Below are 16,442 nucleotides of genomic sequence, written 5' to 3' on the forward strand. Positions count from 1 at the left end.
GAGGTTAATGAAAAGCGACGAAATATAAAATCATTTTGGACTCAAATGAATCAGATTTATGTATGCACTTTTGATAAATATACATATTATATTGTGCTGAGCGTAGGAAAAATTAAGTTAGTAATTAGGAAATAATAATTAAGGAAACGTAAGCGAAAGACATTTTTCATGAAGATCAATGTGAAACTTTATTTTGGAAAAAAGATTCTGAAAACTTAAATAGAAATATATATTTTATAGTTCATTGGGTAGCGTTGCACATTCCTAAAACGCATGTAAGTACAAAATGCAAAGTTTATTTACATAATAATTGATGACACATTACATGAAAGATCAATCAGAAGATGTAACAGTTGACCGGCGCTTGTTTGGTTTTATGGGTTTAATAGCTTCATCTTTTTTACATTCAAGTGTCTTCTTGACTTCAGTGCTTTTATCTGGCTGGTCCTTTTCCTTCAAAGGTTCGTTATTTGCTTTCTTAGCACCATCCTTGGCAGTGGTCTTTTTTGACTTAATCGCCTTCTTCTTTTTCTTGGGTTCGGAGTCACTGCTGCTGCTACTGCTGCTTGAAGAATCAGAACTGGATGTGTCCACTTTCTTTTTCTTTTTGGTTACTCTCTTCTTCTTTTTCTTTGCTGGTTCGCTGTCTGAGGAGTCTGAGGAACTGTTTGACGATGAAGACGAAGAGGAAGTGCTACTGTCCTTTCTTCTCTTCTTGCTTGGCTTCTTTTTCTTCACCGTTTTGCTTTTCCGTTTCTTTTTCCTCGATTGTTCTGAGTCTGAAGAACTGGAACTACTGTCTGAGGAACTATCTGAACTGTCCTCACTAGAGCTGTCTTGGCGCTTTAGTCTTCTTTTCAGTTTCTTATCTTTTGAACTTGCAGATTTGCTTTTCTTGGAGTCGGTGGAGCTTTTCCTCAGCTTCTTTTCGTCAGCCTTGTCCTTCGTTCCCTTTTCTGGCTCCTTCTCGTTTTTACCCTTGCCTAACGCTTCTTTGGACTTGACACGTGCAGCAGCTTTTGCAACTTTGAGTTCTGAATTCTTTTCCTTCACTTTTGTTTCAGTTTTAGAGTCGGATTTGAATTTCTCCTCCTTTTTCACTTCACGCCGTTTGGAGTCAGCAGATTTCGCACCTTTACCTTTGTCGCTCTTCTTCTCAACAGAGACGTCGCCACGTTTGCCATTTTGGCTGCTGGCCTTATTTTTTTCACCACTCAAATCACTCTCACTCTCAAGCTTTCTTTTTAAGTCCTGCTCAGACCTGACACTGCTGCTGGCCGAGCTACGGCTAGCAGCAGACTCTTTCTTCACTGACACAGACTTAGTCTTTTCTTCGCTTTTCACAATTCGCCTCTCATCGATCGAGCTTTCCTCGCTTTTCTTCCCTTTGTTATCACGGCTGGTGCTGGTGCTGGGCCTCTTTTCAAAACTTGGACTTCTCTTTCGCTCCCTTTTAGACGCAGGGCTCTTGGAGCGCCTGCGCGCAGGACTCCTGGAGCGTTTCTTCGGTGGAGGACTTCTGCTTGCAGGAGTCTTGCTCATCGGGCTCTTGCTCCTCCTGGCCCTGGGAGTTCTACTTCTGCTGGACGAACTCTTCCTGATTGATCTGCTTTGGACAGGGCTTCTACTTTTCCTCCTCCTTGGACTCCTGCTGCTCATGATGGCGGGGCTCCTGCTCCTCCTTCTGACAGGGGCGACAGGGCTTCTGCTCCGCCTCCTTATTGGACTTCTACTTCGGTTCCTCAACGAGCCTTTCCTGGCTGGACTTCTGCTTTTTCGCCTAACTGGGCTCCGGCTTCGCGGCCTAAACTGTCGTTCTCGACTTCGACTTCTTGGCTTTCTGTCTCTCCGTTCTCGACTCCTGCTTCTATTTCTCCGGTCCCTGTCTCTGCGGCGGTCCTCATTGCTCCAGCTTCGTTTCCTGTTTTTTTCGATGCGAGACACATCTCTACCCCTGTTGCGCTGCTGCATCATCACCTGGCCTCTGCCCGGCTTGTCAGAGAGACTGCTGCTCCTGCGCCTCCTCTCCTCATGTCTTTCCTTTTCTTGTTTCAGGCGGTTGGATCTGCTCTCGCGTATTGGGCTGCGGGATTTGCCGTCTGGACGGGGCCGTTTGTCCTAAAATCAGAATTTGTTCAATGAATTAATTAATGGTTTATTAAACGCAAAATATGCGTGCAACACTCTACATTTAAAGGTTAATCAATTTGTTCAATGAAGAATGATATTTAATAGACCAAAATTAGAATTTATATATTTTCCTAGATATAATTTGCAGGTATCTTCATGAGAAGACACTTATAAAAATATCATCACATGGCTAGTAAATAAGAAGAATACCATTTAGCTTTCAATCTTTAATCTAAACGTAATTGGCTAACCAAAATTCATTTGGTCAAATCAAAATTGTTTTTGGATTGTGATTTGGTTATTTCAAAAAATAATTAAGACCAATACATGGTAAAATGGCTGAAGATTGACCTTAAATTAATATTAAATTAACTAAATGATATCTCATGGAATTATATCAACTTGGTTGGACTTACAATATTAACTAGTCCCCTTATAACTTAAATATTACACAAATATGCAGTGGAAGCACTTACATGTCCATTTCGACGCTTGTCATTAAAATTAAACTCTCCTTCGCCAACATGTTCCACGCCACGACCTGAAAATATTTTCAAATGAGCACCTAATCATTAGAAAAATGATCTTAATTTATCTTACCTTTCCCTTTCCATTTCAGTTTTGCCACGCTCTGGCTGAAGTCAACATGAATTCGTCTGTCATCAATGAGGACATTGTCCATTTTAAAATAAGCATCTTCACAGGCTTTTTGATCATCAAACTCAATGAAGGCATATTGAAGAGAGTCACCAGTCACCTTGTCTCTAATAATCTCACAGCTAAAATCAGACAAATAATTGATCACAAGATCGGAAGAAAATATGACTAGCCAACCTGTTAATTTTGCCAAATCTGCTGAAAATAATCTCCAAATCTTCATCTGAGGTTACAGGGTTTAGTTTGCAGACAAACAGAACGTTCTCTGGAGGTGCTGTTTCAGCGTCAGGCAGATCTCCAACAATCTCAAGGATCGTTGCTCTTGCTGCCGCTTCCTTTTCTTTGGCCAGCTCTTCAACTTCCTCAAGAGTCTTCCCTTCCATTTCATCAATAGCCTCGTCAGGAGCGATTCGGCCATTCTAGAAACATACAATTAATACTTTCTTTTCACCACCACGGTGCTCTTACTTGAAGTCGGTCTGGAGTCGGAGATGGGGAGCGATCTGGAACTTTGAGGCCAGGGGGGTCCTCAAATGGGTCTTCAAGGACAACGGTGTGAGTTATTCGGATGTCTTGGTAAGGCCTGTGTCCATCGTCGCAAATTGTTTCATTGATTTTGATAAGAACGTCTTCTCCATCGGTTACTTCTCCAAATACCAGGTGTTCCCCATCTAGGTAGTTCAGTTCGGATCCAAGGGTGAAGAAAAACTGACTGCCAAACATGTTGTCTCCGCAATTGACCATTGATATGAGCCCAGCTCTGGTGTGCTTGATTTTGGGCAACTGCTCTCCAGCATAATATTTTGCGCCGTCCCCATAGAGAAAGCTAAAACAGATTTAGCAATCCATTATTGTGTGATCGCTGAAAAACGAAAAAAAAAACAAGTAAAATATTCGAACATGACGATTCAGTCCTACTTTTATTATTTGAGACAATTGCTGGTCATTGTTACAGTATGCTGATTACAAGAAATACGGAAGTTTTAATTGGCCTTGAATTGTAACGGGCTTACCTGAAAATGGAAGCACCGTCGTTGCCTGATCCAGTAACGTCTCCAGTTTGTGCGATGAAATTGCGCTGGACGTGATGGAACAGGTTATAGTTGTAATACTTGGTCTTGCAGAGCTTCAAGAAGTTCAGGCACGCTGAAAGGTACGTAAATTTGGTTACTTTTCAGTGAGCATATGCGCGAGAAAGTGGGAGCGTCTTACTTTTCGGCCGGTCCTTGATGAACAGGTCAACTGTGATGTCACCAAGGGTGGTCTCAATGACCACGGCCATTTCGAGGCCTGCAAACAAGATGCCAAAGAAATATGAGTGCTGGTCTAAAAAAATTAGTGTCAAGTAAACAAGAGGGTAGATACATTCGTCGTGTGATGAGATAGGTTGAAGATATTTAATAGGAAAAGTGAGAGCGCGTCTTTTTGTTCAAAGCGATGGACACGTCGCAACGCGCTGCGATTTTACGCAAATTATGTTCCATCGCTGATTTATTCGAGAACTAGTTTCCACAGCATGAGTAGAGCATGATTAAAACTCAAGAATGCCACAAAATTTACCTGTTCTATCAGAAGATTTAGGACGAGAATGCAAAATCCACAAGAGCAACAGCCGGTCAATGTGTCACAAACGCATGATATGGCGGCGTTCGCTGCCTCGCTGCAAAACAAAAACTCAATTCAAACTCAACTGGCGCGAAAATCATGCTGCTTACGAGTTTCGAGTAACGATCCAGATCGACATAGACTAATTTGTATAAATAAATAAGGTAAATAACTCTTGGACTGGCAAAAGTGAAAAATTAACAGAAATCTCGCACAATATCTTTCATACCGGATAACAATAACATGCAACTCATTGTCAGTAGTGGTTCTGGTTCGAAGAGTTTCGAACTTTCACTAATATAATAGCAGCTCTCGCACTGTTCCTAGGCTTCACTGTAAAAAATGGTAAAAAACCAACACGCACAGAATCAATTTGCATTCCCACCGCAAGATCTCTCCAAGAAGCTTTGTCGATGTCTTTTAAGAAAATTCAAGTGAAAAAATATGACGAAATGGCAAAATTCAAGGAATATTATATATATATATATATATTATTATTATATTAATTATTGCTGTAACTGTAAATTGAAAAGAAAAAATCAATTCACTTTATAAAATTAAATAATAATAAATTTTTCCAGTTGGATTTATTGGCTGTACTTAATATACTTCCTAGGAAAATATTAATTTGATTAATTTAAATATCTTTGGTGAAACTAAATTAACCATGCTTACCTAATATATTCAGATTTGAACAGTAATAAAATATACCTATGCATTATTTACTACATTTTTTGTTGGGTGCTACTTCTCTTTCAAACGGCAAAAATACCGTCTAAAATAATAATTAATTATTCTAATCTAAAAAGTACGGGTCCAGGTGGTGCGCGCCACTTTTGCAGCTCCGCGGTGGTGAAAAGCACCGGCTGCTAAGTGAGAGAGGGCTCGCTGGGGTGCGTGCTGTCCCTTTCCATTCAGCAACAAACATCAATGATGCCTCAACCACGCCCTTGCACCCTGCTCACCAATGACGACGCGACTGCCAAGGTCACTTGTGCATTTTGCCTATCTAAATCGCTTTGCAAATTGAATTCTTGTGTCGCCTTGGAGCATCTGCTGGCTGCCTTGGTGGCGTCGGAAAAATTAGGGGGCTGACGGGGGCTGCTGCCACCCCCGCTTTCTCGGCATGAGAGCCTGACATCAGGCGCACATGCAAATTTTTCGTTTCACCCCACGCGCGCACTGCCATGCCAACGCCTGCCAGCAGCAACCCCGAAAATAAAAACGAATTTTCTCGCACGCTCTCTACTGCCCGTGTTGATAAGCAAAAGAGGGACCCATTAAGCGATTGAATGCGAACTTTCTGTTTGATTTTGATCAATTTGAATTTTTTATTTTGGTTTAACTCCACAACGAGCTTTAATAATATGGAAAACTGGCTTAAAATTTGCACTCAAAGAAGGCATTTCTGCTGATGAAATAATCGTCGCTTGTGAAAGTTGAGTTTTCTTACCTAAGAGCTACGTGATACGTGATAGATAGGGATGTGCAAAACCGATTATCGATTATTTTTTCTTTTGCCTTTATGATGTCGGGACTATCAAATGAGTACGAATCATCAATTTTTAAGCATTTTGACAGATTTTAGAAATCGATTATTTTCGATTATTTCATCGAAACCAACTATTTTTCGATTATCTCCCATAAAAAAGCGATTATTGTTTGATTTCTTAAAAAGGGGTTATTTTCCACTATATTTTGTCGAAAACCACGCAATCCGCGAAAGTGCAACAATGTTTAAAGCATCAGAGAGGTTGCAAAAGCGAATTTTTTTAAAGGAATCTTACAAAACAGATAATTTTTAAGCAATGAATCATTTAAATATATAGTAGTTATTGCTTTAATAACTCAAATGTTTTATCTTTTAACAGTAATGTACGTGAGCAATGATTGATTTGCAATGTAATAATTTGTAAGGACCGCATGAGGTAACCAGTTCCAGAAAGTTTTTGTTATTTAAAGTATAACTCTACAGCAAAAAAATATTTTAAATTTTACCCAAAATTAGAGAAAAGCCTAAATTTTTTCCAAATTAGCGAGAAAATCGGCTATTAAGCTTGCATGTTAGTCATATTGCCAGTCTAATCAATATATTGATTTGAAGTCATAGTTTATTTCACCAGAAGAGAAATTTAGATCATAAATCACATACCATTAATTGGACAGATCGTGACGAAAGGGATCAAAATTAAGCGAAAAACTCTTTGACAAGCTCTATAATTTGTCAAGCAGTTGGGCAATATCTGAACTTCAATTGTTTGACAGACCTGATTTCATTATTGCTCATTGTAGAAGTTGCTTAGTTCCAAAAACAATATAGAGCCAACAATGCAAAAATATTTAATCTTTAGCGGACTGTTAATTGTAAGTTCTACTTTAACTTTCTCACTCAAACAATTATTTTTTAAGTATTTTGACCTATCGCTGCGACTTTAATTAAATTTTAACTGTCTAAAAATACTTGAACACGACTAAAACATTCCACAAAGCTAGTAGTGATATAAAAATTTAAAATTGTTTTCGGCAAAATTTTACAAATTTTGATATCCTTAACGAACTTCTTTTGCTTTTCGAATAAAAAATATGTATCATAGAAAAATATATAATTTATCGCTTATATATTATAGGAACAGGAAACCACATATGAAACCGATTATTTGATAGATTATTTGACTACAAATCGATTATAAAACCGATTATTTGCCTCTGAATTTCCGACTATAATAATCGATTATTTCTTTGCCAAATCGACTATTTTTGCACATCCCTAGTGATAGAACCCCTCATGAATAGGTTAGCGCGTTCTTTTCTTGCGTATTATTATAAGCGAAATTCCATTAAGCAGTATATATATTATATAAGTATAGTGAGGAATTAATTTTATAGCATATTATAGCATATAAATGACAATGTTTTATTAATAAAATTTATACTCTTTGAATATGGTGCCAGTTGGAGCCGAAATAGGTTATGTTAACTTTCAAGTCCGATTATTTAATGAGCATGAGATCTAAAAAAACTACCAGAACACAAGAAATTTAGACAAATGTATTTTAAAAGAGTTAATTAACATTATGTCATTTAAGAAAGTAATCTAAAGGACATTTCACGTTAAGTTTTACACGTATTTGTGTTTAGTAAAAGTATTGATTAATTAAAAATCTTGAATTTGAATAACTCATTATTCAAAAGTTTACTTTAGTTTCTGGGTTTGCAAAATATTACAAAAGTATATTGAAAATACTCCTGGATGTTTTATATTCAGAATATGTGATGTGAAAAGAAGTTTTGTTTTCTGTGTTTTTGTCCATATACCCAAACAACTTTTTCAGCGATTTTCAATGACCTTAAAACATGTTCAATGAATGAATGCTAACAAATTTTAAAAAATTAATTTTTTATTTTAATCCTTATTTTACGGGCTGGAAAAAATTAGCGGTTTTACTACATGAGATATTAGTTTATATCACATTCATGCCATAATCCAGGAGGAAAAATGTGTGGAAATACTGTGAATTTCATAAAATATTTGTTTAGGGTTTTGTCCACTCTATTTCAGTTTTCTTGCATTTTAATTACAAGCTCGAGTGTGAGAGCAACGGTGCGGTCCCTTTAAAAAGACCGGGCTCATCCCTTCGCGGCATTTGCTGTCTCATGTTACTCGTTCGCGATGTTATAGGGCGCAAATGGCTCGTTGCTAACTTAGGTTCGAAGCAGGAGTGCCTATCTCAATCAAAGAAACCTATCCCCACAAAAAAATGTGTTGGAACTTAATAGTCTTCCGAATCCTAAAATATTCAAATTAATAATATACATTTTATCATGGTTTGTCGATCCTGTGACACGAAAAAATTTACAAAAATATATTATGCAAAACACAGTTGCCTCCGTAAAATTAAATTGATATAACTAACCGAACATTATACAGTATGTAAGCATATGTTATTACCAATAGCTTGCTGTACTACAATCAAAATTTTATATCGCAATCAAAATAATTTTCGCTGTTGACAGTCTTGTGCGTCTTACTAGGTTTCCCACTTGCGCGCTTGAATTGCAACTGCAACTGAAATAGTTCAATCTGATTGCAGAGCACTAATTCTGTACAACTAATCGTTTCGCGTGTCCAGTTCAATTATTTGCGTGAAAGCTGCTTGGTGCACCCTATATATAGCACTTTCTTTCTATCTACTCAAAGCAAAAGAGTGCTGCCACATATGTGTGTGAGTGGAGAGAGACCCCAGGCCTCGGCTGAGTTCATCATTATCAATGACCTATATCTGTCTCGTTATCTTGCGGTGGTGCGCGCCAAAGAAACGACACATCATTAGATCTACTTAAATATTGCGTCTAAATATAGGCCTTGTTATTTTTTAGATCACTGAATATTGAAAAGAGATTTTTCACGTCCTTCAGAAAGCATTTTAAGCGAACGGTGAGGAAATTTTTATACTTCCTTCCATATATCCGTCGTTCTGGTGAATTTTTTGCTGCTAAGATGGGCTCATAATTTTCAAAAAATGTGCAGCGAAACGCAATCATTATTGCCATAGTCAGAGGAGGGACAAAAGTAGACTTCCTCGTTGCATTAAGACTTAATAAGAAAAATAAACAAAATATTTCAATTTAAAGACTCATAGAATATATAAATCTTAGTTATATGCAATGCTGCTCATCCCACGTTCTGTGAAACTTATCAATAAGTTAAATAATCCCTTCATTTGACTTCGAAAAAAATGAAAAATCAAAATAAGGTTAGTTTAATTATTAATAATTAAATAAATTTATTTTACAGTAATGGCTACTCCCATTCGCAAATTAATAAGAACGAGTCAACAACTTATAAAAAGAAAATAATATCACGCGCTCGTATCGTACAGCCACTGCATAGAAACTTGTCTAAGGGAATATTATAGTCATTGTAAAATCAATTATCAATACTTTAAAAATCCTTCATTGTTTAGTAAATAACAAAAAAAAATCATATATTGTAGTTCATTAAACACTGACTTTGTGCACAGCTGATTTGATGATCTGAAAATCAATGTAGCATTAATTAAGAAGCCACGGATTTGTTGGATTGGCAAAAGCATTCGCAGCTCTGTGGAAGCTTGTTTCGGTCGCATTGAAATTAATAATAGCTTGTTCAACAGAGCAAGAGAATGACAATTAACACATTTTTCGCAACTAGAAGTGCTGCATGTTTACATAGTTCCGTCGTCGAGCTGGCTGAGGCCAGTGCAGCATTGGCTGCTGTCAGCGAGGAGCCAGAGCTCGCTGCAACTTTTCATTTCGAGCGCGAGTGCGCCTGCAAAAGCTATTACTATGCAAGCCCGCCCGACGCGAGTGCTCATCTGGTTGCATAATTAGCTGAAAACAAGCAGGCCGTAATGAACGCCCGGCCGGCGGCGACAATTATTTCCCTGGAAATGTGCACATGATTATTTTTTAACGACGCTGTGTCACTTCAGCCGCGAGGAACAGTTTGCCAGGAGCGGCGGAAAACAAGTGGCACTAAAAGGACAAACCACAAACCGCGTCGATAATTTTCCTGATCACGCTGCCCACCGACGCGTTCTGATCATTTCCGTTCCATTTCAGAGATTGCAGCGTGGCGCAGATAACCGAAAAATTTTAAGACCGCGCGCGACGACCGCCTACTGCACGCGCATACGGTTTGGTGCACGTGAGCATACCTCGATATGTGTTGCCGGGCTTTGGATTGTTCGTCGCAGATAGAGGTGTCGTGCATGGATCAATGCGTGTGTCTGTGTGGTAATAACAGCGGGCTGGCTGGTAGGGTAGACACGCGGTGTAGCGGCGCCGTGACCCATGTCCTCGACTGGCCCTCTCCGAATGGTCTGTCTCCGGCGCTCTTTTTCTCTCTCGGCCGGTCGGCCCTCGTATCCACCTTAAAGGTTATCTTGATGCAGTTAAAACGGTCGACATACTATTTTCGCCTGCACCCTGATCGATCGGCTGCGATTCAAGAAGAGTGGCATGTGAATTCTCCAATCTATCGCCAAGTGGTGTATTTGCAACCAAGTACGCAGTAACGGTTTTCGTTTATGTTCTAAATTTAATTATGTGCTAAAGGTTTGACTCCTGAAATGATAATTTCCAAATTTACTTGAGATAAAATAATTATAGATGACTCATCACTATTTAACACCAATTTCAGTTTCTTGCACAACCCAACGAGTTTTTTTAGAAATATTGTCTTGAATGTATGACGTGCTCCGCCCGTCCGCGATGCACCCATTTGAAAGAACATCAATTGTCAAAATGCCTTGCCGCTGAAGTCTTTCGCCGTGCATTCACCGCATGCCTGAGAGTCCCAGGACGTTCGGCAAGAAAGGTGAGTCGGCGGTGAGTCCATGCAGATTGCTCCGTATCTTCTTGAGTCCAAGTGGCTAGTTGGAATTATTCCGCCTCCAAACACGGCTTTTCTTTAAACCAACACTTAACTGACTAAATATTTTAAAACAGCAATGCACCACTCTGCCCCTTGCCCGGTTTATTTTCGATTTGATTACCTATTATGTCTAACTTTTTGGTTAAATAATTTTTTTTTAATTTTATGAAGTTGAGAAAATTGGTTTGATTTCAATTTGAATCAATTTTTTGGTCAAAAATTGGATTCGTCCCCATTGTGTCAGTTTTGCTTTAAATGCTATATGAGAAATCTTAATTTTTGAAGATGATATCAATAAAGACCATATTTAATTCATCCTCGTCCTTAAGGAAAAACGAAATAACAAAAATGGCGTTTGGAAACAGAGGAAAAAATTAGTCGGTGGGTTTATGCAAAAAATAGTATTTCAAACAAAAATTCCGTAACAGGCTGTTCCAAAGGTGATTTAACTTCAAAGCTATTTGCCAACAAAGGCAGCTTACAATTTAACTTTTTAACCTCTGCTCAGCATATCCTGTAGGCTATGAGTTCACCAAGTCTCAATAACACCGCCGAGTGGCTTTTCCCCTAAAGCCGATCGAAAGGTACTCAAGCCAGCAAGTTTAGTGCGAGTTCTAGGAGAATAAAATACCGGATTAAAAATCTTCTTTTTATTTCATTTTAGGCCAGTGTGGGCTATAAACTGCAGCCCTAATCCATAAACACAAAGTCACTTTCTTGGTGGGTGAAGGCAAAACTAATACAATTCTATGAGCTCTTGTCCTGCCAAATACATTTACGTAATATACCAAAAATAGCTCCTTGGATATTCATGCTGTTTGTTTATTTTTTTTTTAAAAAAAGATAAACTTGTACGTCAAGAAACGAATTTATCTTATAAACGATACAATTCTCTGGTTGTTTAGATTAGCTGAAATAGAGGGTGTGAAAATGAAAATCGTTGAGAAAGCGATCCCAAGACCGGATCAATGATGATTGCGAGCCTGCTCGCTCTTGTAGGGGCTCATGCAGCAAAAGCGAGTACTTAATCATAATAAGCAGCAAGACATGTGAGGCGCATTTCACATAGAGAGCGGGCGAACTCTGCCGGAGCTGCTTGAGAAATTCTCAATGCATATTGATTAGCGATTCATCAAACGACACGCCGCCTCACACCCCATCAAAAACGAGACTTTATGATCCGCATCACCTCACCAAAGCCTTAACAGCTGCTGCTGCGCAAATATTTGGCCTACCGAGGGTGTGTAAAGAGGCAATGATTTTGGATCTTACCCGCATAAAAAAATATCGCCTGAGAATGTTCTAAGAATATACCGACTTCGCCCAGGATTAATCTAAAAAATTAATTATATATGAACTTATGATACGGTTTTTCGTGATACTGGATTAATCTGTAGATTAATTTAAGAGAATATCCTTAGAATGTTCCAGGATTATTCTGCCGGGGTTTGTTTCAAAAAGCTCTAAAGAATGATCCTAGAACATTCTCAGAATATACTTATGGATTAATCTTTGGATTGTTCTAGGATTAATATTTAGCGTATCAAATCTTAACTTTGGATTATTCTTTGAGGATAATCTAAGAATGTTCTTAGGTGATTCTAATATCATTTTAAGGTTAACATAGATTGTGACAAAAATTATCCCCAAATTATTCTTAAAATTACCCTCAGATTGTTCCTAGAATATTTCAAAATCTGTTATTTCTATTACTACGATATAATTGGGAATTATTTAAATAATAACAAACTTATTCAGTTAAATTTTTAAAATTTATTTGTTTTTAATCATATCAGGTACAAAATTTTCTCTCATTCGATGCCAGCACCGCCAATCTTGAAGCCCAAACTGCAGAACTTAAACGATTGTATCTTTTCCCGTCGTGCAAAACAGCTGCGGACGGCTTGAAGCTAAAAAAAGGGAGCGACTCATAGAAAAAAATAAATAAAAGCTTTTTTCAATTAGCTGTGCTTGGAAAATGGAAGGTAGAAGTATGTCAAGTTCATGCATAATATTTTTCCATTTTCCAAGCGAAGCCAATTGAATCGTAATGTGTAATCAAAATTCTCGAAAGCGTACAAAAAACGCGACCGCGATTTACGTGGAAAAATTACATTTTTCATCACCGATTTACAGTTTCCGCCACCCAAACTTATTTATAGGGTTCTAATTAAGAACATTTAGGACTGGAGAAGATCCCATATCAAAATATTGGTGGCGAAAACTGCATAAGTAGCGGCGAAAAGTGTAATTTTACAATAAAACCGTTGGATTTCAAAGTTGCGCGATCTGTTCTAATTTCTTTGGACGCTAATCTATAAAATGGGACTTACCCTGTTAACCGCCAGATCCAGGCCATCCGTCCAAGTCTGCGGGACGTCCGTGTTGTCCCTTACTGGCGGCGTCCGGCGTCCTGCGTCCGTTAATAACTTTAACTTTGAACGGCGGTTGACCGTTGACGCGTTAGACAAAGAGAGCGAGGCAGGATTTTGTAAGTCTCTTGCTGCTGCCACCGCCCGTCGCCCCTCCCCCGCTCCACAACAGAGGCAGGCAGCAGGCATTCCATGCAAGTGCGTGCATGCATGTGCAGCCGCCGCTACCACGCGCACACTAAAATCGCCCTTTTAACCCTTTTTTGTCCTTCTGATTTTTTATTCAAATTGGCCCGTTTGTCGGTAGCATTAATTAAGACTCCTTGTGTTAAGAAATTAATTTATTCAATCGCATTTATGATTTTTACCCTTTTTAATCCGGGCAGATTCTTTGAAAAATAAAGGCATCATAATTTTGTATCAGATAATGAAAAAGGTTTAGGTTTTAATATTAAAATATAATCCATCGACTTAATTACAAAATATTTCCTAGAAAAATATTTTTTGTGATATTATTCATATTATTTAACAATATGGCAGTTAATTTTCTTGATTAAATTATGTTTCATATTTAATTTTGTTTTTAATTTTAAGAAAAATATCGAAGTTATTCTCTTTTAGGGTTTTTTAAAGAATATTCTTGGAACATTAAAAAAATATTTTTGGATTAATCTCAGAATGATCCATAGAATAATCTGGGGATATTCTATTAACTATATTCAAATTGCCCCTTTGGGATTATTCTAGGGATATTCTTGTAAATTAATCTCTAGATTGACTTTAAAACATTTTAAGGTTAATCTGGATTCATTATAAGAAAATTCCAAAAATTATTTCTTTAGATTAATCTCAGAATGATCTAAAGAATAATCTGAGAATATTTTTTTAGATTAATCTCTAGATTGATCTTAAACATTCATAGATTAATCTCGATTAATACAGTATTCATCCTGGATCATTTTTTCGGATTAATTTTTTCGGGTAAATTTTGATTAATCTAAGATTATTCCGGATATTCCTGGGTTATATTTTTTTATGCGGGTATATTTTCTTCTAGTTAAAGATTTAATGTTTCAAAACTGTATTTTATTGCTTTTTTAAGTGGAATAAGAGCAACTGTATTTTTACGCATGTACGAATAAGATCAAACCATCTTTCGAATTGTTTCTGTTTGCGTTCCACTTGCTTTTTATAGAAAAATTGCAATCATCAGACTTGCCTCCAAGGGTTGATTTTTACATTCAATAAAGCTAACTCGTTTCGCCTGCAGTGCTTTTAAAAGGAATGAAGGAAAAGTCAAAGGAAACGAAAGAGCAGCACACGAACCAGCGCCGGCTTCGATTGACTGGCAGTGTTTATTTGCGCAGTCCGCTCCTCGATTTCCGTTCCAGGGTGTTCGCGAGAAATTAAGCCCGGTGCGCTGCAAAACCAATATGAAATGGAACCAAGCTAAGCTCTCTCACAATCAGCACTCTGTGCCTTGGCCGCCCGCCCGCCCGCCCGTCCGCCCGTCCGCCACACCGCTATACCAGCCCAGCTGCAGACAGGTGATGGGAAATGCTGATTTATTGCGGCGAGTCTTAACCCAGCGTGCTAATTTACAAGCGGGGCTCGCCGTGCGCACCTTTAATGCCCGCTGAGCACGCAATTTAATGGGTTAACCCACTCGTCCGAATTCTCGCCAGCTCGACGCGTCGATATCTCACTCAATAATTGAATAGTTTTCCATTTGATTTTCCTCGTCGTGTGCTTTCTACTCGTGCATTTTTACACCGACAAGCCTCACAGTTTGGTTCAGGATTTCTTGCCCAGATATGCAAATTTGAGTTATGTAACGAGCATCTCTCGTGTCTCGCATGGTGATCAATCTTTGGATTTTTATCTGGCTTTTGATATTTATGACCTTCAAAATCCTCTGCGCGCTGTGTCTATAACAAAGCAGTTTGTTTGACACTCTCTTATTTTATTTCATTTAATGGTTAACTACTGTTACCAATTTTAGTAGATTCGAAGATTACGATTCCATGATCATAAATATGGTCAGCTGCCGTTCGACAATTAGATATCAGATAGTATAAATTACTAAAATAAACTGTTTTATGTCAAGTTACATTTTGAGCTGCTTATGTAACTTACAATTAGTTAATTTATTATTTCATCTGAGAATTGAGTATGGTGGTGTTTTTACCACCAGCTGTTGAATCGCGAATAAAAATATGTTTTTGTGTTTATTATTTATTATTATTTATTCCCCATTCACAAATACACCAACTTATTTGTCACAAATTAAAAATTCCAAACACAAGTTAAGATTGAGTAAGTATAATATTTTCTGATTTAGAATGCAAATCCAACCAAGTATGTTGTATCGGATAAATTTTAGCCTTTCATGCAACCACAACATTTAATAAATATTTGTAATTTTAAATGTGCATTGGCAATTTAATCTTCTATAAACCCCCATTGCAGATAAATAAAACCAGGCTCTGAATTTTATTCTCGTTAGAATAAGCCTTCATGAAAAGCACGTGAAAACTATAGGTTACATATAAATATTATCAAAGGCACACTTTTGCATTTCCATTGAGTCGACAAAAACATTTAAAAATAGAAGAACTAAAATAAATATATAAATAAACTTTGTCTCCCAACAAATGGATATCAAACAATTCAGCTTCAAATCGAGTGGTAATTTATTTTTCTCCTGAGGCAAATTAGCTCCTGAAGGGCGCGCGGTCCGCAAAACGGTTTAGCACGGTGAAAATAATCGCGCTAATTGCAATCACGGTGGGATTTGCCCCGAACCAGAGTGTTAGTTGTGTTGTTGTGCGGTGAGAAGAAGCGAGCGAACGGGTTAGTTAGTTGGTTTATTCATAGCAGAATGCACACGTGAATCGCAAACTGATGTTTGTTGGGCGAACAAAAGCTCCGCCCATACAGTTGAGGCTGGCAGTCTGGCGGCTGGGGTGGGTGGATGAAATATCGATCGATACATTTCTCAGCCTCTCGTGTATTAAACACAGAGGGTCCAGCTATCTGCCGCTACGAATCTAGAAGACTAGGACAATTGATGAGGGCTTATTGTGAGCCAGCTTGGCCCGACGAGTTGGTGACTGACTGCCTCTGGCGGAGAACAGATTTCGCCCGAGACGCGTAAACAGCTGCAGCCAGCTCTCTCTCTCTCTCTCTCTCTCTCTCTCTCTCTCTCTCTCTCTTTCTCTCTCTCTTTCTCTCTCCCGAAGCTGTGGAGCAGGGAGGGTAGC

At 38.2% G+C, this 16,442-nt stretch overlaps 1 protein-coding gene and 1 long non-coding RNA gene across 3 annotated transcripts; both read right to left on the minus strand.

The window, feature by feature from the left end:
- Positions 1-276: 276 nt before the first annotated feature.
- Positions 277-4,506, minus strand: LOC135939597 (peptidyl-prolyl cis-trans isomerase-like 4). Of its 2 annotated transcripts, XM_065484064.1 has the most exons (8): positions 4,348-4,506; positions 4,000-4,077; positions 3,801-3,933; positions 3,256-3,613; positions 2,965-3,206; positions 2,731-2,909; positions 2,607-2,671; positions 277-2,118 (listed from the first exon to the last, which is right to left on the minus strand). In XM_065484064.1, exons 2-8 carry the CDS (start codon positions 4,067-4,069, stop codon positions 334-336), a joined length of 2,832 nt encoding a protein of 943 aa, XP_065340136.1. In that variant the 5' UTR covers positions 4,070-4,077; positions 4,348-4,506; the 3' UTR covers positions 277-333. The 2 variants fall into 2 exon arrangements, with proteins under 2 accessions (XP_065340136.1, XP_065340137.1); XM_065484065.1 differs by lacking the exons at positions 4,000-4,077; positions 4,348-4,506 and having other exon boundaries at positions 3,256-3,649; positions 3,801-3,920.
- An 8,051-nt stretch (positions 4,507-12,557) lies between these two features.
- Positions 12,558-14,042, minus strand: LOC135940032 (uncharacterized). The gene is made up of 2 exons (XR_010574810.1): positions 13,141-14,042; positions 12,558-12,717 (listed from the first exon to the last, which is right to left on the minus strand). It is a non-coding gene; the product is annotated as an uncharacterized LOC135940032 (long non-coding RNA).
- Between the last annotated feature and the right edge of the window lie 2,400 nt (positions 14,043-16,442).

The sequence above is a fragment of the Cloeon dipterum genome, chromosome 3, assembly GCF_949628265.1.
Source record: "Cloeon dipterum chromosome 3, ieCloDipt1.1, whole genome shotgun sequence".
NCBI lineage: Eukaryota > Metazoa > Arthropoda > Insecta > Ephemeroptera > Baetidae > Cloeon > Cloeon dipterum.